General features: G+C 39.5%; 1 protein-coding gene across 1 annotated transcript in view; it reads right to left on the reverse strand.

Annotated features, from left to right (window-relative positions):
• LOC139756491 (glutamate receptor ionotropic, delta-2-like) overlaps positions 1 to 24542 on the reverse strand; it is a 173199-nt gene extending 148657 nt beyond the window's left edge. Inside the window, exon 1 of the mRNA XM_071675935.1 lies at positions 24427 to 24542. Within this exon, the coding sequence (XP_071532036.1) occupies positions 24427 to 24542 (116 nt within the window). The remainder of the gene's footprint in view (positions 1 to 24426) is intronic.
• Between the last annotated feature and the right edge of the window lie 1050 nt (positions 24543 to 25592).

The following is a 25592-nucleotide window of genomic DNA, read 5'->3' on the forward strand; positions in this document are numbered from 1 at the left end:
ATCATTTTACAAATTTTATCACCAAAAAAGTTATCTAATTTGTATAGGCCATCACTAATATTAAGATTAGAATTCTTGGTGTATTCAATGATTGAAGATTCAATGATATTTCTCTTGGTAATAGAGTTAGAGTTAATAACTAAGATGGCATTACTCCAGTTAATACAATGATCATAGTTTTTAATGTGACTAAACAAGGCATTTGATTCTTGTCCCGTTCTTATACTATACTTATGTTGCTTGAGTCTAACAGAAAGATACTTCCCAGTCTGACCACCACGAAATTTATCACAGTTTCCAGAAAGCACTTTATAGATGCGTCCAAGAGAATTTTCTGTTGAGTTTCTGATTAAGATATTCTCTGTGGTATTATTGTTGGATGATATTCATTTACCTGTTTCAAAGTCTGTTTTCAGTGAACTGATAAAATTATGTATAAAAGACTGTGTATTTTAATTCAATGGAGATTACTAAACTCAAAAATTTGGTATGGCAATGGGTAACTCTCTTTCACCTGTACTAAGTAATCTCTATATGGGATAATTTGAAACAAAATTACTAGAGGATATTTTACCTTCTAATGCAATTTGGTTTAAGTATGTAGATGATTTTCTTTTTGTTTGGCGAACAAATGAAAATTTACAAATATTTCTCCCCTTATTCAACAATTTAGTACCTTCCATGAAATTTACTGTAGGAAATGAAAATGATGGTATGTTACCATTTTTAGATTGCATGATCCATAAGCAAGGAAACAACTTTAAGATTAGCATACACAGAAAACCAACCAATGTATGCTCATATATCCATTATTACTCATCTCAACATGACAGAGTTAGATTATCATCATTTCAATCTATGTTCCTTAGGGCATTACGTATTTGCAGTCCAGAGTTTATTGATGATGAGTTTGAGAAGATATGTTCTATTGGATCTATGTTAAAGAACCCCAAATCTTTCATTGATAAATCTCTTAAGTTAGCAAAGAAATCATTTTATAGAATTGAACCCAAGCTTCCCATTGACACCAAGAATCTTTCAGTTCTTCCTATTCTCTTGGATGCATCTATAAAAAACCTGGTGGAAATTGTGAAAAGTTTTAAGGTTGATCAGACTAGTAAGGATCTTCCTGTTAGACTTAAGCAACATAAATGTAGTATAAGAACGGGAAAACAATAAAAATCATTGTTCAAACACGTTAAAAACTACGATCATTGTATCAACTGGAGTAATGCCATCCCAGTTTTTAACTCTAACTCTATTACCATTGAATCATTGAATCTTCTACTATTAGATACACAAAGAATTATAATCTTAACATTAATGATAGTCTATACAAATTAGATAGCTTTATTGTTGATAAAATTTGTAAAATGATAAGTTTATGAACGCTAGTTGTATGTGTTGGACAATCACATGTTTAGCAAATGGTGTCCTAGCTTCGTCTCTTTGATGTATATCAACTGACTTATATTTGTCTCGGTTCTCCCCTGATGATGTGATTATTACACGAAAGTACACTTGAGAACCTATCGTGTTTCATTTTTCCCATGGACTCATACGAATATATATATTTCTTTCTTTCATACTATTCGCCATTTCCCGCATTAGCGAGGTAGCGTTAAGAACAGAGGACTGGGCCTTAGAGGGAATATCCTCACCTGGCCCCCTTCTCTGTTCCTTCTTTTGGAAAAAAAAAAAAAAAAAAACGAGAGGGGAGGATTTCCAGCCACCCGCTCCCTCCCCTTTTAGTCGCCTTCTACGACACGCAGGGAATACGTGGGAAGTATTCTTTCTCCCCTATCCCCAGGGATAATATATATATATATATATATATATATATATATATATATATATATATATATATATATATATATATATATATATATATATAGGGGATAGGGGAGAAAGAATACTTCCCACGTATTCCCTGCGTGTCGTAGAAGGCGACTAAAAGGGAAGGGAGCGGGAGGCTGGAAATCCTCCCCTCATTTTTTTTTTTTTTTTTTTTTTTTCCAAAAGAAGAAACAGAGAAAGGGGCCAGGTGAGGATATTCCCTCAAAGGCCCAGTCCTCATCCTCTGTTCTTAACGCTACCTCGCTAATGCGGGAAATGGCGATTAGTATAAAAAAAAAAAAAAAAAAAAAATATATATGTATATATATATATAACTTCTAACAACTCTATCATATGCCTTCTCCAGATCCATAAACGCTACATACATATCCATTTGCTTTTCTAAGTATTTCTCACATACATTCTTCAAAGCAAACACCTGATCCACACATCCTCTACCACTTCTGAAACCACACTGCTCTTCCCCAATATGATGCTCTGTACATGCCTTCACCTCTCAATCAATACCCTTTCATATAATTTCTTATATATTACCCTCTCATATAATTTCAACAAACTTATACCTCTGTAATTTGAGCACTCACCTTTGTCCCCTTTACCTTTGTACAATGGCACTATGCAAGCATTCCGCCAATCCTCAGGCACCTCACCATGAATCATACATACATTAAATAACCTTACCAACTATTCAACAATAAAGTCACCCACTTTTTTAATAAATTCCACTGTAATGCCATCCAAACCCGCTTCCTTGCCGGCTTTCATCTTCCGCAAAGCTTTTACCACCTTTTCGCTGTTTACCAAATCATCCTACCTAACCCTCTCACTTTGCACACCACCTCGACCAAAGCACCCTATACGTGCCGCTCTATCATCAAACACATTCAACAAAACTTTGAAAATACTCACTCCTTCTCCTTCTCACATCACCACTACTTGTTATCACCTCCCCATTAGCCCCCTTCACTGAAGTTCCCATTTGTTCGCTTGTCTTACACACTTTATTTACCTCCTTCCAAAACATCTTTATATTTTCCCAAAAATTTAATGATACTCTCTTACCCCAACTCTCATTTGCCCTCTTTTTCGCCTCTTGCACCTTTTTCTTGACCTCCTGCCTCTTTCTTTAATAAACCTCTCACTCATTTTCATTTTTTCCCTGCAGCAATCGTCCAAATGTCTCTCACTTCTCTTTCACTAATAATCTTACTTCTTCATACCACCACTCACTACCCTTTCTTTTGTGCCCACCTCCCACACTTCTCATGCCAGAAGCATCTTTTGCGCAAGCCATCACTGTTTCCCTAAATACATGCCATTCCTCCCCCACTCCCCTTACTTCCTTTGTTCTCACCTTTTTCCATTCTATACTCAGTTTCTCCTGGTACTTCCTCACACAAGTCTCCTTCCCAAGCTCACTTACTCTCACCACCCTCTTCACTCCAACATTCTCTCTTCTTTTCTGAAAACCACTACAAAACTTTACCTTCGCCTCCACAAGAGAATGATCAGACATCCCTGCAGTTGCACCTCTCAGTACATTGACATCCAAAAGTCTCTTTCGTGCGGTTATCAATTAGCACTTAATCCAATAACCCTCTCTGGCCATCTCTCCTACTTACATACGCATATTTATGTATATCTTTCTTTTCAAAACAGGTATTCCCGGCCACCAGTCCTTTTTCAGTACTTAAATCTACAAGCTGTTCACCATTTCCATTTACAATACTGAACACCCCATGTATACCAATTATTCCTTCAACTTGCACATTACTCACCTTTGCATTCAAATCACCCATCACTATAACCCGGTTTGGTGCATCATAACCACTAACACACTCTTTCAGCTGCTCCCAATACACTTGCCTCTCATAATCTCTCTTCTCGTGCCCAGGTGCATATGCACCAATATTCACCCATCTCTCTCCATCAACTTTCAGTTTTACCCATACCATAGAGTTTACTTTCTTACACTCTATCACATGCACCCACCACTCCTGTTTCAGGAGTATAGCTACTCCTTCCCTTGCTCTTGTCATCTCATTAACGCCTGAATTTACTCCCAAGACATTCTGAAACCACTCTTCCCCTTTACCCTTGAGCTTCGCTTCACTCAGAGCCAAAACATCCAGGTTTCTTTCCTCAAACATACTACCAATCTCTCCTTTTTTCTCATTTTGGTTACATCCACACACATTTAGACACCCCAATCTGAGCCTTCGAGGAGGATGAGCGTTCCCCGCGTGACTCCTTCTGGTTCCACTTTTAGAAAGTTAAAATACAAGAATGGGAGTGTTTCTAGCCTCCCCCATAGTCACCTTCTACGACACATGAGGAATGCGTGGGAAGTATTCTTTCTCCCTTTTCCTCGATATATATATATATATATATATATATATATATATATATATATATATATATATATATATATATATAGGAAGAGAGGAAAGTGATTGGTTCTCAGTGAATGTAGGTTTGCGGCAGGGGTGTGTGATGTCTCCATGGTTGTTTAATTTGTTTATGGATGGGGTTGTAAGGGAGGTAAATGCAAGAGTCCTGGAAAGAGGGGCAAGTATGAAGTCTGTTGGGGATGAGAGAGCTTGGGAAGTGAGTCAGTTGTTGTTCGCTGATGATACAGCGCTGGTGGCTGATTCATGTGAGAAACTGCAGAAGCTGGTGACTGAGTTTGGTAAAGTGTGTGGAAGAAGAAAGTTGAGAGTAAATGTGAATAAGAGCAAGGTTATTAGGTACAGTAGGGGTGAGGGTCAAGTCAATTGGGAGGTGAGTTTGAATGGAGAAAAACTGGAGGAAGTGAAGTGTTTTAGATATCTGGGAGTGGATCTGTCAGCGGATGGAACCATGGAAGCGGAAGTGGATCATAGGGTGGGGGAGGGGGCGAAAATTTTGGGAGCCTTGAAAAATGTGTGGAAGTCGAGAACATTATCTCGGAAAGCAAAAATGGGTATGTTTGAGGGAATAGTGGTTCCAACAATGTTGTATGGTTGCGAGGCGTGGGCTATGGATAGAGATGTGCGCAGGAGGGTGGATGTGCTGGAAATGAGATGTTTGAGGACAATGTGTGGTGTGAGGTGGTTTGATCGAGTAAGTAACGTAAGGGTAAGAGAGATGTGTGGAAATAAAAAGAGCGTGGTTGAGAGAGCAGAAGAGGGTGTTTTGAAATGGTTTGGGCACATGGAGAGAATGAGTGAGGAGAGATTGACCAAGAGGATATATGTGTCGGAGGTGGAGGGAACGAGGAGAAGAGGGAGACCAAATTGGAGGTGGAAAGATGGAGTGAAAAAGATTTTGTGTGATCGGGGCCTGAACATGCAGGAGGGTGAAAGGAGGGCAAGAAATAGAGTGAATTGGAGTCATGTGGTATACAGGGGTTGACGTGCTGTCAGTGGATTGAAGCAAGGCATGTGAAGCGTCTGGGGTAAACCATGGAAAGCTGTATAGGTATGTATATTTGCGTGTGTGGACGTGTGTATGTACATGTGTATGGGGGGGGGGGTTGGGCCATTTCTTTCGTCTGTTTCCTTGCGCTACCTCGCAAACGCGGGAGACAGCGACAAAGTATAAAAAAAAAAAAAAGAAAAAAAAAAAAAAAAAAATATATATATATATATATATATATATATATATATATACATTTTTTTCTTTTTTGCTTTGTCGCTGTCTCCCGCGTTTGCGAGGTAGCGCAAGGACACAGACGACAGAAATGGCCCAAACCACCCCCATACACATGTATATACATACGTCCACACACGCAAATATACATACCTACACAGCTTTCCATGGTTTACCCTAGACGCTTCACATCCCTGATTCAATCCACTGACAGCACGTCAACCCCGGTATACCACATCGATCCAATTCGCTCTATTCCTTGCCCTCCTTTCACTCTCCTGCATGTTCAGGCCCCGATCACACAAAATCTTTTTCACTCAATCTTTCCACCTCCAATTTGGTCTCCCACTTCTCCTCGTTCCCTCCACCTCCGACACATATATCCTCTTGGTCAATCTTTCCTCACTCATTCTCTCCATGTGCCCAAACCATGTCAAAACACCCTCTTCTACTCTCTCAACCACGCTCTTTTATTTCCACACATCTCTCTTACCCTTACGTTATTTACTCGATCAAACCACCTCACACCACACATTGTCCTCAAACATCTCATTTCCAGCACATCCATCCTCCTGCGCACAACTCTATCCATAGCCCACGCCTCGCAACCATACAACATTGTTGGAACCACTATTCCTTCAAACATACCCATTTCTGCTTTCCGAGATAATGTTCTCGACTTCCACACATTCTTCAAGCCTCCCAGAATTTTCGCCCCCTCCCCCACCCTATGATCCACTTCCGCTTCCATGGTTCCATCCGCTGCCAGATCCACTCCAAGATATCTAAAACACTTCACTTCCTCCAGTTTTTCTCCATTCAAACTCACCTCCCAATTGACTTGACCCTCAACCCTACTGTACCTAATAACCTTGCTCTTATTCACATTTACTCTTAACTTTCTTCTTCCACACACTTTACCAAACTCAGTCACCAGCTTCTGCAGTTTCTCACATGAATCAGCCACCAGCGCTGTATCATCAGCGAACAACAACTGACTCACTTCCCAAGCTCTCTCATCCCCAACAGACTTCATCCTTGCCCCTCTTTCCAAAACTCTTGCATTTACCTCCCTAACAACCCCATCCATAAACAAATTAAACAACCATGGAGACATCACACACCCCTGCCGCAAACCTACATTCACTGAGAACCAATCCCTTTCCTCTCTTCCTACACGTACACATGCCTTACATCCTCGATAAAAACTTTTCACTGCTTCTAACAACTTTCCTCCCACACCATATATTCTTAATACCTTCCACAGAGCATCTCTATCAACTCTATCATATGCCTTCTCCAGATCCATAAATGCTACATACAAATCCATTTGCTTTTCTAAGTATTTCTCACATACATTCTTCAAAGCAAACACCTGATCCACACATCCTTTACCACTTCTGAAACCACACTGCTCTTCCCCAATCTGATGCTCTATACATGCTTTCACCCTCTCAATCAATACCCTCCCATATAATTTACCAGGAATACTCAACAAACTTATACCTCTGTAATTTGAGCACTCACTCTTATCCCCTTTGCCTTTGTACAATGGCACTATGCACGCATTCCGCCAATCCTCAGGCACCTCACCGTGAGTCATACATACATTAAATAACCTTACCAACCAGTCAACAATACAGTCACCCCCTTTTTTAATAAATTCCACTGCAATACCATCCAAACATGCTGCCTTGCCGGCTTTCATCTTCCGCAATGCTTTTACTACCTCTTCTCTGTTTACCAAATCATTTTCCCTAACCCTCTCACTTTGCACACCACCTCGACCAAAACACCCTATATTTACCACTCTATCAACAAACATATTCAACAAACCTTCAAAATACTCACTCCATCTCCTTCTCACATCACCACTACTTGTTATCACCTCCCCATTTGCGCCCTTCACTGAAGTTCCCATTTGCTCCCTTGTCTTACGCACTTTATTTACCTCCTTCCAGAACATCTTTTTATTCTCCCTAAAATTTAATGATACTCTCTCACCCCAACTCTCATTTGCCCTTTTTTTCACCTCTTGCATTTTCTCTTGACCTCCTGTCTCTTTCTTTTATTCGTCTCCCACTCAATTGCATTTTTTCCCTGCAAAAATCGTCCAAATGCCTCTCTCTTCTCTTTCACTAATACTCTTACTTCTTCATCCCACCACTCACTACCCTTTCTAATCAACCCACCTCCCACTGTTCTCATGCCACAAGCATCTTTTGCGCAATCCATCACTGATTCCCTAAATACATCCCATTCCTCCCCCACTCCCCTTACTACCATTGTTCTCACCTTTTTAAGTTCTGTACTCAGTCTCTCCTGGTACTTCCTCACACAAGTCTCCTTCCCAAGCTCACTTACTCTCACCACCCTCTTCACCCCAACATTCACTCTTTTTTTCTGAAAACCCATACAAATCTTCACCTTAGCCTCCACAAGATAATGATCAGACATCCCTCCAGTTGCACCTCTCAGCCCATTAACATCCAAAAGTCTCTCTTTCGCGCGCCTGTCAATTAACACGTAATCCAATAACGCTCTGTGGCCATCTCTCCTACTTACATAAGTATACTTATGTATATCTCGCTTTTTAAACCAGGTATTCCCAATCATCAGTCCTTTTTCAGCACATAAGTCTACAAGCTCTTCACCATTTCCATTTACAACACTGAACACCCCACGTATACCAATTATTCCCTCAACTGCCACATTACTCACCTTTGCATTCAAATCACCCGTCACTATAACCCGGTCTCGTGCATCAAAACCACTAATACACTCATTCAGCTGCTCCCAAAACACTTGCCTCTCATGATCTTTCTTCTCATTCCCAGGTGCATATGCACCAATAATCACCCATCTCTCTCCATCAACTTTCAGTTTTACCCATATCAATCGAGTATTTACTTTCTTACATTCTATCACGTACTCCCACAACTCCTGTTTCAGGAGTACTGCTACTCCTTCCCTTGCTCTTGTCCTCTCACTAACCCCTGACTTTACTCCCAAGACATTCCCAAACCACTCTTCCCCTTCACCCTTGAGCTTCGTTTCACTCAGAGCCAAAACATCCAGGTTCCTTTCCTCAAACATACTACCTATCTCTCCTTTTTTCACATCTTGGTTACATCCACACACATTTAGGCACCCCAATCTGAGCCTTCGAGGAGGAGGAGCACTCCCCGCGTGACTCCTTCTTCTGTTTCCCATTTTAGAAAGTTGAAAAAAATACAAGGAGGGGAGGATTTCTGGCCCCCCGCTCCCGTCCCCTCTAGTCGCTTTCTACGACACGCGAGGAATGCGTGGGAAGTATTCTTTCACCCCTATCCTCAGGGATAATTTATATATATATATATATATATATATATATATATATATATATATATATATATATATATATATATATATATATATATATATATACACATACACACACACACACACACACACGCACATATACACACACACACACATACATATATATACATATGAAAAATGTAAGAAACAATTTAGAAAACTGAAACTTCTAGCTTGAAATGAAAAAAAAAAATGAACGTCACATAATATTTATATATATATATATATATATATATATATATATATATATATATATATATATATATATATATATATATATATATAATATCCCTGGGGATAGGGGAGAAAGAATACTTCCCACGCATTCCTCACTTGTCGTAGGAGGCGACTAAAGGGGACGGGAGCGGCGGACCAGAAACCCTCCCCTCCTTATATTTTAGCTTTCTAAAAGAGGAAACAGAAGAAGGAGTCACGCGGGGAATGCTCATCCTCCTCGAAGGCTCAGCTTGGGGTGTCTAAATGTATGTGGATGTTACCAAGATGAGAAAAAAGGAGAAATAGGTAGTATATTTGAGGAAAGGAACCTGAATGTTTTGGCTCTGAGTGAAACAAAGATCAAGGGTAAAGGGGAAGAGTAGTTTGGGAATGTCTTGGGAATAAAGTCAGGGGTTAGTGAGAGGACAAGAGGAAGGGAAGGAGTAGCAATACTCCTCAAACATAAGTTTTCGGTGTATGTGATACAGTGTAAGAAAGTAAATTCTAGATTGATATGGGTAAAACTGAAAGTTGATGGAGAGAGATGGGTGATTATTTTTGCATATGCACCTGGGCATGAGAAGAAAGATAAACAGAGGCAAGTGTTTTGGGAGCAGCTAAATGAGTGTGTTACTGGTTTTGATGCACAAGACCGGGTTATAGTGTTGGGTGATTTGAATGCAAAGGTGAGTAATATGGCAGTTGAGGTAATAATTGGTATACATGGGGTGTTCAGTGTTCTAAATGGAAAATATTGAAGAGCTTGTAGATTTATGTGCTGAAAAAGGACTGGTGATTGGGAATACCTGGTTTAAAAAGTGAGATATACATAAGTATACGTATGTGAATAGGAGATATGGCCAGAGATCGTTATTGGATTACGTGTTAATTCATAACTGTGCGGAAGAGAGACTTTTGGATGTTAATATGCTGAGAGGTGCAACTGGAGGGATGTCTGATCATTATCTTGTGGAGGCGAAGGTGAAGATTTGTATTGGTTTTCAGAAAAGAAGAGAGAATGTTGGGGTGAAGAGAATGGTAACAGTAATTGAGCTTGGGAAGGAGACTTGTGTGAGGAACTACCAGGATAAATTGAGTACACAATGGAAAAACGTGAGAACAAAAGAGGTAACGGGAGTGACGGAGGAATGGGATGTATTTAGGGAATCAGTGATGGCTTGCGCAAAAGATGCTTGTGGCATGAAAAGCGTGGGATATGGGTTCATTAGAAAGGGTAGTGAGTGGTGGCATGAAGAACTAAGATTAATAGTGAAAGAGAAGAGAGAGGCATTAGGACGATTTTTCCAGTGAAAAACTGCAAATGAATGGGAGTTGTAGAAAAGAAAGAGGCAGGAGGTCAAGAAAAAGGTGCAAGAGGTGACAAAGAGGGCAAATGAGAGTTGGGGTGAAAGGGTGTCATTAAATTTTAGGGAGAATGAAAAGATGTTTTAGAAGCAGGTAAATAAAGTGCGTAAGACAAGGGAGCAAATGGGAACTTCAGTAAAAGGGGCTAATGGGGAGGTGATAACGAGTAGTGGTGATATGAGAAGGAGATGGAGAGAGTATTTTGAAGGTTTTTTAAATGTGTTTGATGATAGAGTGGCAGATATAGGGTGTTTTGGTTGAGGTGGTGTGCAAAGTGTGAGGGTTAGGTAGTAAAGGCTTTGCGGAAGATGAAAGCCGGCAATGCAGCAGGTTTGGATGGTATTGCAGTGGAACTTATCAAAAAAGGGGTGACTGTGTTGTTGACTGGTTGGTAAGGTTATTTGATGTATGGATGATTCATGGTGAAGATCCTGAGGATTGGCGTAATGCGAGCATAGTGCCATTGTACAAAGGCAAAGGGGATAAGAGTGAGTGCTCAAATTACAGAGGAATAAGTTTGTTGCGTATTCCTAGTAAATCATATGGGAGGGTATTGATTGAGAGGGTGAAGGCATGTATAGAGCATCAGATTGGGGAAGAGCGAAGTGGTTTCAGAAGTTGTAGAGTATGTGTGGATCAGGTGTTTGCTTTGAAGAATGTATGCGAGAAATATTTAGAAAAGCAAATGGATTTGTATATAACATTTATGGATCTGGGGAAGGCATATGATAGAGTTGATAGAGATGCTCTGTGGAAGGTATTAAGAATATATTGTGTGAGAGGCAAGTTGTTAGAAGCAGTGAAAAGTTTTTATCGAGGATGTAAGGCATGTGTACGTGTAGGAAGAGGGGTAAGTGATTGATTCTCACTGAATGTAGGTTTGCGGCAGGGGTGTGTGATGTCTCCATGGTTGTTTGATTTAATTATGGATGGGGTTGTTAGGGAGGTTTATGCAAGAGTTTTGGAAAGAGGGGAATTATGCAGTCTGTTGTAGATGAAAGAGCTTGGGAAGTGAGTCAGTTGTTGTTCGCTGATGATACAGCGCTGGTGGCTGATTCCTGTGAGAAACTGCAGAAGCTGGTGAGTGAGTTTGTTAAAGTGTGTGAAAGAAGAAAGTTAAGAGTAAATGTGAATAAGAGCAAGGTTATTAGGTACAGTAGGGTTGAGGGTCAAGTCAATTGGCAGGTAAGTTAGAATGGAGAAAAACTGGAGGAAGTAAAGTGTTTTAGATATCTGGGAGTGGATCTGGCACCCGATGGAACCATGGAAGCGGAAGTGAATCATTGGGTGGGGGAGGGGGCGAAAATTCTGGGAGCCTTGAAGAATGTTTGGAATTCGAGAACATTATCTCGGAAAGCAAAAATGGGCATTTTTGAAGGAATAGTGGTTCCAACAATGTTGTATGGTTGCGAGGCGTGGGCTATGGATAGAGTTGTGCGCAGAAGGGTGGATGTGCTGGAAATGAGATATTTGAGGACAATATGTGGTGTGTGGTGGTTTGATCGAGTAAGTAATGTAAGGGTAAGAGAGATGTGTCGAAAGAAAAAGAGTGTGGTTGAGAGAGCAGAAGAGGTTATTCTGAAATGGTTTTGTCACATGGAGAGAATGAGTGAGGAAAGATTGACCAAGAGGATTTATGTGTCAGAGTTGGAGGGTACGAGGAGAAGTGGGAGACCAAATTGGAGGTGGAAAGATAGAGTGAAAAAGATTTTGAGTGATCGAGGCCTCAACATGCAGGAAGGTGAAAGGTCTGCAAGGAATAGAGTGAATTGGAACGATGTGGTATACCGGGGTCGACGTGCTGTCAGTGGATTGAACCAGGGCATGTGAAGCGGCTGGGGTAAACCATCGAAAGTTGTGTGGTGCCTGGATGTGGAAAGGGAGCTGTGGTTTCGGGGATTATTACATGACAGCTAGCGACTGAGTGTGAAAGAATGGGGCCTTTGTTGTCTTTTCCTAGAGCTACCTCGCACACATGAGGGGGGAGGGGGTTGTTATTCCATGTGTGGCGGGGTGGCGATGGGAATAAATAAAGGCAGACAGTATGATTTAGGTACATGTGTATATATGTATATCTCTGTGTGTGTATATATATGTGTACATTGAGATGTATTGGTAAGTATATTTGCGTGTGTGGACGTGTATTTATATGTATGTGTATGTGGGTGGGTTGGGGCATTCTTTCGTCTGTTTTCTTGCGCTAACTCGCTAACGCGGGAAACAACAACAAAGCAAAATAAATAAACAATTAAATAGATAAATTATGTTGGAGGGTATTGATTTAGAGGGTGAAGGCATGTACAGAGCATCAGATTGGGGAGAAGCAGTGTGGTTTCAGAAGTGGTAGAGGATGTATGGATCAGGTGTTTGCTTTGAAGAATGTATGTGAGAAATACTTAGAAAAACAAATGGATTTGTGTGTAGCATTTATGGATCTGGAAAAGGCATATGATAGATTTCATAGAGATGCTCTTTGGAAAGTTTTGATAATATATGGTGTTGGAGGCAAGTTGTTAGAAGCAGTGGAAAGTTTTTATCGAGGATGTAAGGCATGTATACGTGTAGGAAGAGAGGAAAGTGATTGGTTCTCATTGAATATGGGTTTGCGGCAGGGGTGTGTGATGTCTCCATGGCTGTTTAATTTGTTTATGGATGGGGTTGTTAGGGAGGTGAATGCATGAGTTTTGGAAAGAGGGACAAGTATGCAGTCTGTTATGGCTGAGAGAGCTTGGGAAGTGAGTCATTTGTTGTTCGCTGATGATACAGAGCTGGTGGCTGATTCATGTAAGAAACTGCCGAAGCTGGTGACAGAGTTTGGTAAAGTGTGTGAAAGAAGAGAGTTAAGTGTAAATGTGAATAAGAGCAAGGTTATTAGGTAGAGTATTGTTGAGGGTCAAGTCAATTGGGAGGTAAGCTTGAATGGAGAAAAACTGGAGGAAGTAATGTGTTTTAGATATCTGGGAGTGGATCTGGCACCCGATGTATCCATGGAAGCGGAAGTGAATAATAGGGTGGGGGAGGGGGCGAAAATTCTGTGAGCCTTGAAGAATGTCTGAGGGGGTTGACGTGCTGTCAATGGATTGAACCAGGGCATGTGAAGCGTCAGGGGTAAACAATGGAAAGTTGTGTGGTGTCTGGATGTGGAAAGGGAGCTGTGGTTTCGGTGCATTAACACATGACAGCTAGAGACTGAGTGTGAACGAATGGGGCCTTTGGTGTCTTTTCCTAGCGCTATCTCGCACACATGAGGGGGGAGGGGGTTGTTATTCCATGTGTGGCGAGGTGGTGATGGGAACAAATAAAGGCAGACTTGCTATTATTCACATTTACTCTTAACTTTCTTCTTCCACACACTTTACGAAACTCAGTCACCAGCTTCTGCAGTTTCTCACATGAATCAGCCACCAGCGCTGTATCATCAGCGAACAACAACTGACTCACTTCCCAAGCTCTCTCATTCCCAACAGACTTCATACTTGCCCCTCTTTCCAAAACTCTTGCATTTACCTCCGTAACAACCCCATCCATAAACAAATTAAACAACCATTGAGACATCACACACCCCTACCGCAAACCTACATTCACTGAGAACCAACCACTTTCCTCTCTTCCTACACGTATACATGCCTTACATCCTCGATAAAAACTTTTCACTGCTTCTAACAACTTTCCTCCCACACCATATATTCTTAATACCTTCCAGAGAGCATCTCTATCAACTCTATCATATGCCTTCTCCAGATCCATAAATGCTACATACAAATCCATTTGCTTTTCTAAGTATTTCTCACATACATTCTTCAAAGCAAACACCTGATCCACGCATCCTCTACCATTTCTGAAACCACACTGCTCTTCCCCAATCTGATGCTCTGTACATGCCTTCACCCTCTCAATCTATACCCTCCCATATAATTTACCAGGAATACTCAACAAACTTATACCTCTGTAATTTGAGCACTCACTCTTATCCCCTTTGCCTTTGTACAATGGCACTATGCACGCATTCCGCCAATCCTCAGGCACCTAACCATGAGTCATACATACATTAAATAACCTTACCAACCAGTCAACAATACAGTCACCCCCTTTTTTAATAAATTCCACAGCAATACCATCCAAACCTGCTGCCTTGCCGGCTTTCATCTTCCGCAAAGCTTTCACTACCTCTTCTCTGTTTACCAAATCATTTTCCCTAACCCTCTCACTTTGCACACCACCTCGACCAAAACACCCTATATCTGCCACTCTATCATCAAACACATTCAACAAACCTTCAAAATACTCACTCCATCTCCTTCTCAAATCACCACTACTTGTTATCACCTCCCCATTTGCGCCCTTCACTGAAGTTCCCATTTGCTCCCTTGTCTTACGCACTTTATTTACCTCCTTCCAGAACATCTTTTTATTCTCCCAAAAATTTAATGATACTCTCTCACCCCAACTCTCATTTGCCCTTTTTTTTTCACCTCTTGCACCTTTCTCTTGACCTCCTGTCTCTTTCTTTTATACATCTCCCACTCAATTGCAATTTTTCCCTGCAAAAATCGTCCAAATGCCTCTCTCTTCTCTTTCACTAATACTCTTACTTCTTCATCCCACCACTCACTATATATATATATATATATATATATATATATATATATATATATATATATATATATATATATATATGTATATATATATATATATATATATATATATATATATATATATATATATATATATATATATATATATATACATATATATATATATATATATATATATATATATATATATATATATATATATATATATATATACATATATATATATATATATATATATATATATATATATATATATATATATATATATATATATATATATATATATAGTGAGTGGTGGGATGAAGAAGTAAGAGTATTTTTTTTTTTTTTTTTTTTTTTTTTTTTCCAAAAGAAGGAACAGAGAATTGGGCCAGGTGAGGGTATTCCCTCAAGGCCCAGTCCTCTGTTCTTAACGCTACCTCGCTAATGCGGGAAATGGCGAATAGTTTGAAAGAAAAAGAAATATATATATATATATATATATATATATATATATATATATATATATATATATATATATATATATATATATATATATATATACATATATGTATATATATATATATATATATATATATATATATATATATATATATATAATATATATCCTCCCCTCTCAGTTTTTTTTTCTTTTTTAATTTTCCAAAAGAAGGAACAGAGAAGGGGGCCAGGTGAGGATGTTCCCTCAGAGGTCCACTACTCTGTTCTTAACGCTACCTTGCTAACGCGGGAAATGGCGAATAGTATACAAAAAAGAATATATATATATATATATATATATATATATATATATATATATATATATATATATATATATATATATATATATATATATATATATATATATATATATATATATATATATATATATATATATATATATATATATATATATATATATATATATATATATATATATATATATATATATATATTATCCCTGGGGATAGGGGAGTAAGAATACTTCCCACGTATTCCCTGGGTGTCGTAGAAGGCGACTAAAAGGGAAGGGAGCGGGGGGGCTGGAAATCCTCCCCTCTCGTTTTTTTTTTTTTTTTTTTTTTTTAATTTTCCAAAAAAGGAACAGAGAAGAGAGCCAGGTGAGGATATTCCCTCAAAGGCCCAGTCCTCTGTTCTTAACGCTACCTCGCTATCGCGGGAAATGGCGAATAGTATGAAAAAAAAAAAAATATATATATATATATATATATATATATATATATATATATATATATATATATATATATATATTTTTTTTTTTTTTTTTTTTTTTTCTTTGTCGCTCTCTCCCGCGTTAGCGAGGTAGCGCAAAGAAACAGACGAAAGAAATGGCCCAACCCACCCCCATACACATGTATATACATACGTCCACACACGCAAATATACATACCTACACAGCTTTCCATGGTTTACCCCAGACGCTTCACAAGCCCCGATTCAATCCACTGACAGCACGTCAACTCCGGTATACCACATCGCTCCAATTCGCTCTATTCCTTGCCCTCCTTTCACCCTCCTGCATGTTCAGGCCCCGATCACACAAAATCTTTTTCACTCCATCTTTCCACCTCCAATTTGGTCTCCCTCTTCTCCTCGTTCCCTCCACCTCCGACACATATATCCTCTTGGTCAATCTTTCCTCACTCATTCTCTCCATGTGCCCAAACCATTTCAAAACACCCTCTTCTGCTCTCTCAACCACGCTCTTTTTATTTCCACACATCTCTCTTACCCTTACGTTACTTACTCGATCAAACCACCTCACGCCACACATTGTCCTCAAACATCTAATTTCCAGCACATCCATCCTCCTGCGCACAACTCTATCCATAGCCCACGCCTCGCAACCATACAACATTGTTGGAGCCACTATTCCTTCAAACATACCCATTTTTTCTTTCCGAGATAATGTTCTCGACTTCCACACATTCTTCAAGGCTCTCAGAATTTTCGCCCCCTCCCCCACCCTATGATCCACTTCCGCTTCCATGGTTCCATCCGCTGCCAGATCCACTCCCAGATATCTAAAACACTTCACTTCCTCCAGTTTTTCTCCATTCAAACTCACCTCCCAATTGACTTGATCCTCAACCCTACTGTACCTAATAACCTTGCTCTTCTTCACATTTACTCTTAACTTTCTTCTTTCACACACTTTACCAAACTCAGTCACCAGCTTCTGCAGTTTCTCACATGAATCAGCCACCAGCGCTGTATCATCAGCGAACAACAACTGACTCACTTCCCAAGCTCTCTCATCCCCAACAGACTTCATCCTTGCCCCTCTTTCCAAAACTCTTGCATTCACCTCCCTAACAACCCCATCCATAAACAAATTAAACAACCATGGAGACATCACACACCCCTGCCGCAAACCTACATTTCACTGAGAACCAATCACTTTCCTCTCTTTCTACGCGTACACATGGCTTACATCCTCGATAAAAACTTTTCACTGCTTCTAACAACTTTCCTCCCACACCATATATTCTTAATACCTTCCACAGAGCATCTCTATCAACTCTATCATATGCCTTCTCCAGATCCATAAATGCTACATACAAATCCATTTGCTTTTCTAAGTATTTCTCACATACATTCTTCAAAGTAAACACCTGATCCACACATCCTCTACCACTTCTGAAACCACACTGCTCTTCCCCAATCTGATGCCCTGTACATGTCTTCACCCTCTCAATCAATACCCTCATATATAATTTACCAGGAATACTCAACAAACTTATACCTCTGCAATTTGAGCACTCACTCTTATCCCCTTTGCCTTTGTACAATGGCACTATGCACGCATTCCACCAATCCTCAGGCACCTCACCGTGAGTCATACATACATTAAATAACCTTACCAACCAGTCAACAATACAGTCACCCCCTTTTTTAATAAATTCCACTGCAATACCATCCAAACCTGCTGTCTTGTCGGCTTTCATCTTCCGCAAAGCTTTTACTACCTCTTCTCTGTTTACCAAATCATTTTCCCTAACCCTCTCACTTTGCACACCACCTTAACCAAAACACCCTATATCTGCCACTCTATCATCAAACACATTCAACAAACCTTCAAAATACTCACTCCATCTCCTTCTCACATCACCACTACTTGTTATCACCTCCCCATTTGCGCCCTTCACTGAAGTTCCCATTTGCTCCCTTGTCTTACGCACTTTATTTACCTCCTTCCAGAACATCTTTTGTATTCTCCCTAAAATTTAATGATACTCTCTCACCCCAACTCTCATTTGCCCTTTTTTTCACCTCTTGCACCTTTCTCTTGACCTCCTGCCTCTTTCTTTTATACGTCTCCCACTCAACTGCATTTTTTCCCTGCAAAAATCGTCCAAATGCCTCTCTCTTCTCTTTCACTAATACTCTTACTTCTTCATCCCACCACTCACTACCCTTTCTAATCAACCCACCTCCCACTCTTCTCATGCCACAAGCATCTTTTGCACAATCCATCACTGATTCCCTAAATACATCCCATTCCTCCCCCACTCCCCTTACTTCCATTGTTCTCACCTTTTTCTATTCTGTACTCAGTCTCTCCTGGTATTTCCTCACACAAGTCTCCTTCCCAAGCTCACTTACTCTCACCACCCTCTTCACCCCAACATTCACTCTTTTTTTCTGAAAACCCATATAAATCTTCACCTTAGCCTCCACAAGATAATGATCAGACATCCCTCCTTGTATTTTTTTAACTTTCTAAAATGGGAAACAGAAGAAGGAGTCACGCGGGGAGTGCTCATACTCCTCGAAGGCTCATATTGGGGTGCCTAAATGTGTGTGGATGTAACCAAGATGTGAAAAAAGGAAAGATAGGTAGTATGTTTGAGGAAAGGAAACTGGATGTTTTGGCTCTGAGTGAAACGAAGCTCAAGGGTGAAGGGGAAGAGTGGTTTGGGAATGTCTTGGGAGTAAAGTCAGGGGTTAGTGAGAGGACAAGAGCAAGGGAAGGAGTAGCAGTACTCCTGAAACAGGAGTTGTGGGAGTACGTGATAGAATGTAAGAAAGTAAATTCTCGATTAATATGGGTAAAACTGAAAGTTGATGGAGAGAGATGGGTGATTATTGGTGCATATGCACCTGGGCATGAGAAGAAAGATCATGAGAGGCAAGTGTTTTGGGAGCAGCTGAATGAGTGTGTTAGTGGTTTTGATGCACGAGACCGGGTTATAGTGATGGGTGATTTGAATGCAAAGGTGAGTAATGTGGCAGTTGAGGGAATAATTGGTATACATGGGGTGTTCAGTGTTGTAAATGGAAATGGTGAAGAGCTTGTAGATTTATGTGCTGAAAAAGGACTGATGATTGGGAATACCTGGTTTAGAAAGCGAGATATACATAAGTATACGTATGTAAGTAGGAGAGATGGCCAGAGAGCGTTATTGGATTACGTGTTAACTGACAGGCGCGGGAAAGAGAGACTTTTGGATGTTAGTGTGCTGAGAGGTGCATATATATATATATATATATATATATATATATATATATATATATATATATATATATATATATATATATATATATATATATATATATATATATATATATATATATATATATATATATATATCAGCAATGGAAATGTTGTTTGGAAAACTCAGTCGTATTAGGGAATCAGTCGTCAAGACATTGAATAAAATCTTTGATTTTATTAGCTTACGTTATGGTAATAAGATATATAATCATCAAAGCCTATAAAGAAAGTATAATATGCATATAATATCTACATTACGATTTTCTGTGAAATGCAAAAGTCTGAGATGTTCATTGAAAAATTATTCATCGGAATTTGAAACGAATAATCGAGAAAGCATAGAAAATAAATTATAATGGCTAAAAACTCTGCTCTACTGAACTGCAGGAAAACATGATATATACAATAGATTGAACAAAGAAAGTATTTTCTAACAGAGAATTAAAGTTCTGCCGTTCATGATTGAATATCCTAACTTTAAAACTTATTCAAAGTCACATTAACACTGTAGATGCTTCATTGTTTCTTATAATGGGTTTGTGTGGTACGATGAGCTACTAGCCAGCACAGAGCAGCTTACTGCTGACATTTTGTGGTCATTGTTGTGAGCGTGGTTTCGTATCGCTGAGAAAGAGGAAAGGGGTTGGGCAATTAGGCAATTCGTTTGTACTGTCGACCGCTCAAGGTGATCATGAATGCGGGTCGTGAGGTGTCGTACCTCCTTGCTATACAAAGCATTAGAGTTGTTGCGCTTATTCTGGTAAACAATTGACGACTGCACCTCCTTAAGGTAACATCTTTGAACTTAAAAAAAGTGGCTTGAAAAATCTATTCTAATGTTAACTTCTGCGTGAAACATCACGTAACATTACAGTCAGTTTCTATTGAGTTATATAACCATCCTTAACAGTGAACAAGATAGTTCAAGATTTTGTTAGTGGACATGATTTGTTTAGTGTTTTACCAATATACACACTAATGAAGTTTAAAGGAAAAACCGTTCTTATGCTTAATATCTTTTAATGATTATACTTTAGTTGGGAATCTAAGATAATCAGAACATATTTAGAGTGCTTGTGTGGTCAGGGTTATCACCAAGTTGCGTTTATATTTAGCCCAGATAAACGAAGTATTATTTGTGCAAAGACCAGTATATGTTGGTGTTTCATATGCTGATGTTACTATCTTAATATCAAGAAAAGAGAGGGTATAATTTTTTTCTACTTCCGTTATGTTGGGAGTTTGCAAGCTCTAGTATCTTATACCGCAGTTTGCGATATACGATATCCTCCCTACCCACCTACCAACGTACCTCCTCGTTGCAAAAATGTCAGATAAAAACTGACATCAAGCTGATAGGGAAAATCAAAGAATAAGTTCTGGTTCCCCATATTACTACACTGAGTCCTTCGTTATGGATTAGTTTGTCGATATCATTAAAGTGCTTGACATTAATGTTCGGCTGAATTCCGTTTGTCACGAAGTATTTCTTATCGACAGCATTGTTTGTTTTAGGTTAGAAAGAAGTTCCTGGAGTCGCCGACGATACAGTGGTTCGTCATCGTGGATAACAATCTGACGGAGGCCCTGCCGACGCTGCTCCGGGAAGGTACTCAGGTAAGGCCAGGCTACAATGGACAACAATACAAGGGGATACACTCCTCCCGCATATACATGATCCGGGAGAAATATGGCAAACATGTCGGTGCAGTTTTACTGGCGTCATTTTTGCTTTTATGGTTGCCTATTATCCTATCTATAAATCCAGAGTCATAAGAACAGACCTATGCACGCTAATGTCTTCTTACGCCTGTTAATGTTTCATGCAGTGTTCTTAAATCTGTGATGTCGAATTTGAATAGATATGGGTAAATAGTTTCTGTGGTTATGGAGTGCATGATTATTGAATACATAATCATTAAGGATGAATACTTACGTGGTGATGGCGTGTATCTGACAAATTATCATTTACCATCATTGAATGGCATGTTATAAACGAAACTGTTAGAAAGAATATCAAAATCAGTTGATCTTCCAGGTAAACTGTTGTCAGCAAACAATACGGTTATAAAGATACTGTTAGTTCATGAACGAACGTTTAGAAAGACAGTGATATGAGAAACTCGGAAGGTTACTGTGGCAGATGGAAAAACGACAGGTGTGAAGACCATGTTTTCCACCTTAGTAAGAAAATTACAGTGAACTACTTTATGAGTGATATCCTAGGGCTTTTCCCTTTCTGGTACTCTTTCAAGGCTTTGACAGACTCGGGGACTTTTATGTTATTTTCTAACGCGCTTGAAATTGATTGAAGTTGGATGAGCATCTGTTTGTGATACTCAACCAGTTTGCAACTCAGTTGGTTACAACATGTTGTTTTATCACATATCACTGGCTGTATCATGTCCTCTTTCTTTAAGAGGAAGGGAAGACAACGAGAGGCATGAAAAAAACACCTTAGGGTAAAAAAACATGGGATTATTCAACAAATTTAACTTTTATAATTCACAGAACTATTCTTTTCTTTATGGTTCCAAGAAACATTGCACAGTATCTTCATTTTCCCCTTTCACTCGATCATTACTGTCCTTGCAAAAACAAATCCTTGACCGTTATCTCATCCCCTCTGACCAACGTCATTTTGACCTCCGACTTTGGAAACTCCCCTTATGTATCTTTCTTTTCATTTACATGTGATTATAGATATTGTATGACAGTGTAAAGAATCAATACGGTTCGGATTCATCTCCTTCATCTACCTCAGTGGCATATATATACTATCTCTAATTCCATTTAGAAAAGGTAAAAGAACTCGACTCGATCTCCCTCATATCATATCCAAAGACTATTTCCAGGATTTTTCTGCTATTTCCATATTTTGTAGAAAGTATTGGCATATAAAGGGGTGACTGAAGCGGTGTAAAATGTCTGAAACAGAAAGAAATATTGACAATAACTGTTAACTGTGTGTCTCCAGGTGGCGTTGGTGCAGCGGCTCAAACCACAGGAGGCTCATCTCTCCTCCTCCAGAGTGGATCCTGATGGTCAGATTAGGTGAGTAGTGGACCAAGACAGTTAGTTCAAGCGAACACGTCAAGTGACACAGTACTGGTCAAGTCAGGTTAAGTGGTTCACACAGGTACCTCGTACGAGTACTTTATATGATACTAATTTTCAAGTAAGTTCATGCAAACTGTTAGCTCAGATAAAAACGTTAGACTATGTCAGACTATGTCAGACTATGTGAACGACCCATAGAAAAATTCTTGTTTGGGTTAGACCCAGGTGAACACATCATAAAAGTTTGCTTATAGGGACACCTGAAGTGTCACTTGTGAACAGATTAACTAAAAGACTGGGTTCCTCATCTGGGATGAACATGATAAATGACTCTACCATATAGTGGGTGACCCTGACAGCTGAACTCAGATGAAAACGTCATGGTATACGTGATCAAGTTAGGAGACTTGGCACTGGTATTTAACTCAAGTGAACATGTCACGCAACACCGGTGGTCAGATCAAAGGAGTGGCCAGGTGGTTAACTCCGAAGAACACCTCGAGTAAAGCTAGTGATCAAGTTAAGTGGCTGACCCGGGGAGTTTGTTCAGGGGAAAACTTCAAGGAACACTCATGGTCAAATGAGGTGAGTAGTCCAGGCAGTTTTCTGAGGTCGAGGTGGTACTGATGATAGTCAGTCTAGTTGAGTGGTCCAAACTATTAGCTCAAATGAATCTCTTAAACCCGCGTTCAGACCTGTGTACACATAATTGATACTGATGCCATGATCAGTGTGCGGCTCACGCAGTTTGCCCAGTTGAACTTGTCATGTGACCTGACGGTCATGGTGGGAAAGTGACCTGAGCAATTAGCTCATATGAACTAGTTAAGTTAGTGGTTGGGGTAGTAAACACAAGAGAACTCTGCCAATGACACTTAAAGTAAAGTTAGGTGTGATCTTGGACCATGTGTTCATTACTGTTATCATGTTATGCTGAGATCAGATGCATCAGACCTAGTCATCAGGTAGGATAAACACAGGAGGGAAGTGAGTCTAGCAGTCAGTTCCAAGTACACTTACAGTAACACTCGTCATGTGATCAGGTCAATGCAGTAGTTGACGCCAGTGGTCAGCTTATATGAGCATCCCTAGCAACGCTGATACTTACATGGAAACACAAGGGGGACATATGACAGGAAACTGATGGTCATATTGACGGATGTGTCAGTGATACTGTTGGTTGGTTGGCTTTCTGTGCTTTAGGCCTATCAACTGCCTGGGTCATTAACGCCGTCAACGTTAAGCCACATCCAACAAACGAAAAATTCTTAACATTTTTGAGGTGATGAGGATAGTTCTTGTTACCTGAATGTGCTTCTTTCATTAGCTAAAATCAACTAATCAGAACAAATCATGCTATCGCGTCGAGGAAATACTCAGATCTATCAAACTAATTACTTGAAGAGGAATACAAATGAAAACAAATAGCAATAAGCCATTGGGTCCTTTCGAGGCTGTTTGTGACAGTGAAGATATCAGCAACTCACAGAGTAGTGTGGTAGAAATTAGAAGATATACAGATAATTCAAACACAATAGCCTGCAAATTGCTAGTGTGACTAAGAAGTGACAAATAATGTAAATCGTGTGGGCTTGAAGCGAAATATCTATCGACTATTCTTAAACATATCTGTAGTTCTGCTTTCAACCACTCTAACTGGCAAATTGCTCCATTCATTAACAACCCTGTGAAAGATAAAGTACTTCGCCTCATTCGAGGTATAACATTTCCCCAAGACTTTGTATGCATTATAGCCAATGTAATCTGACGAATCAAGTCTTAAGAAACTTCACACAGCAACATTATCAAACCTCTTGATGATTTTAAATAGTTGTGTATGATCACCTCTCAGCCTTCTCTTTTCTAAGCTGTTTAGATTCAAGTCCATTAAATCTGATCTTGTTTGATTTTTTTCTCAGCTCGGGAATCATCTTGGTAGCTCGAATTTCCACTCTCTCCATTCAGTTTGTCTTTTTTCATATTGGTCGGGTGAACAAAACTGAACAAATGCTCAAGATGGGGACGAACCAATGAATTGTGAAACGTAAGAAAAATTTCCTAGACTTACAATCGAAGATTCTACCCATGAATCCAACAATTTTGGTCGTTCTTTTCACCACTTCTATGCACTGCTCATTTGGTCTTAGATCACCAGAAATTATTACACCCAATTCCTATTCCTCATTTACGTTTTACAATAAATAAGGATTTATACTGTAGTTTACCTTTTCAGTTTTGATAAGGATATGTAAAGCTTTACATTTATTGATATCAAAAATCATTTGCCATCTATGAGCCTAATCCATCAGTCTGCATAAGTCAATTTAAAGCTGTTGGTGTTAATGCTCATTTGTATATTTATATTCCGGCTTTGTAGCACCGAATTCTATTCTACATTGCAGCCTGTAATCGATATCATTAATATATATATATCTTTTTTTTTTATTATTTTGCTTTGTCGCTGTCTTCCGCGTTAGCGAGGTAGCGCAAGGAAACATACGAAAGAATGGCCCAACCCGCCCACATACACATGTATATACATACACGTACACAAACGCAAATATACATACCTATACATCTCAATGTACACATATGTATATACACACACAGACATATACATATATACACATGTACATAATTCATACTGTCTGCCTTTATTTGTTCCCATCGCCACCTCGCCACATATGGAATGACCATCCCCTCCCCCCTCAAGTGTGCGAGGTAGCGCTAGGAAAGAGACCAAAGGCCCCATTCGTTCACACTCAGTCTCTAGCTGTCATGTAATAATGCACCGAAACCACAGCTCCCTTTCCACATTGAGGCCCCACACACTTTCCATGGTTTACCCCAGACGCTTCACATGCACTGATTCAATCTACTGACAGCACGTCAACCCCGGTATACCACATCGTTCCAATTCACTCTATTCCTTGCAAGACTTTCACCCTCCAGCATGTTCAGGCCCCGATCACTCAAAATCTTTTTCACTCCATCTTTCCACCTCCAATTTG

This window comes from Panulirus ornatus, chromosome 22, assembly GCF_036320965.1.
Source record: "Panulirus ornatus isolate Po-2019 chromosome 22, ASM3632096v1, whole genome shotgun sequence".
NCBI classification, from domain to species: Eukaryota; Metazoa; Arthropoda; class Malacostraca; order Decapoda; family Palinuridae; genus Panulirus; species Panulirus ornatus.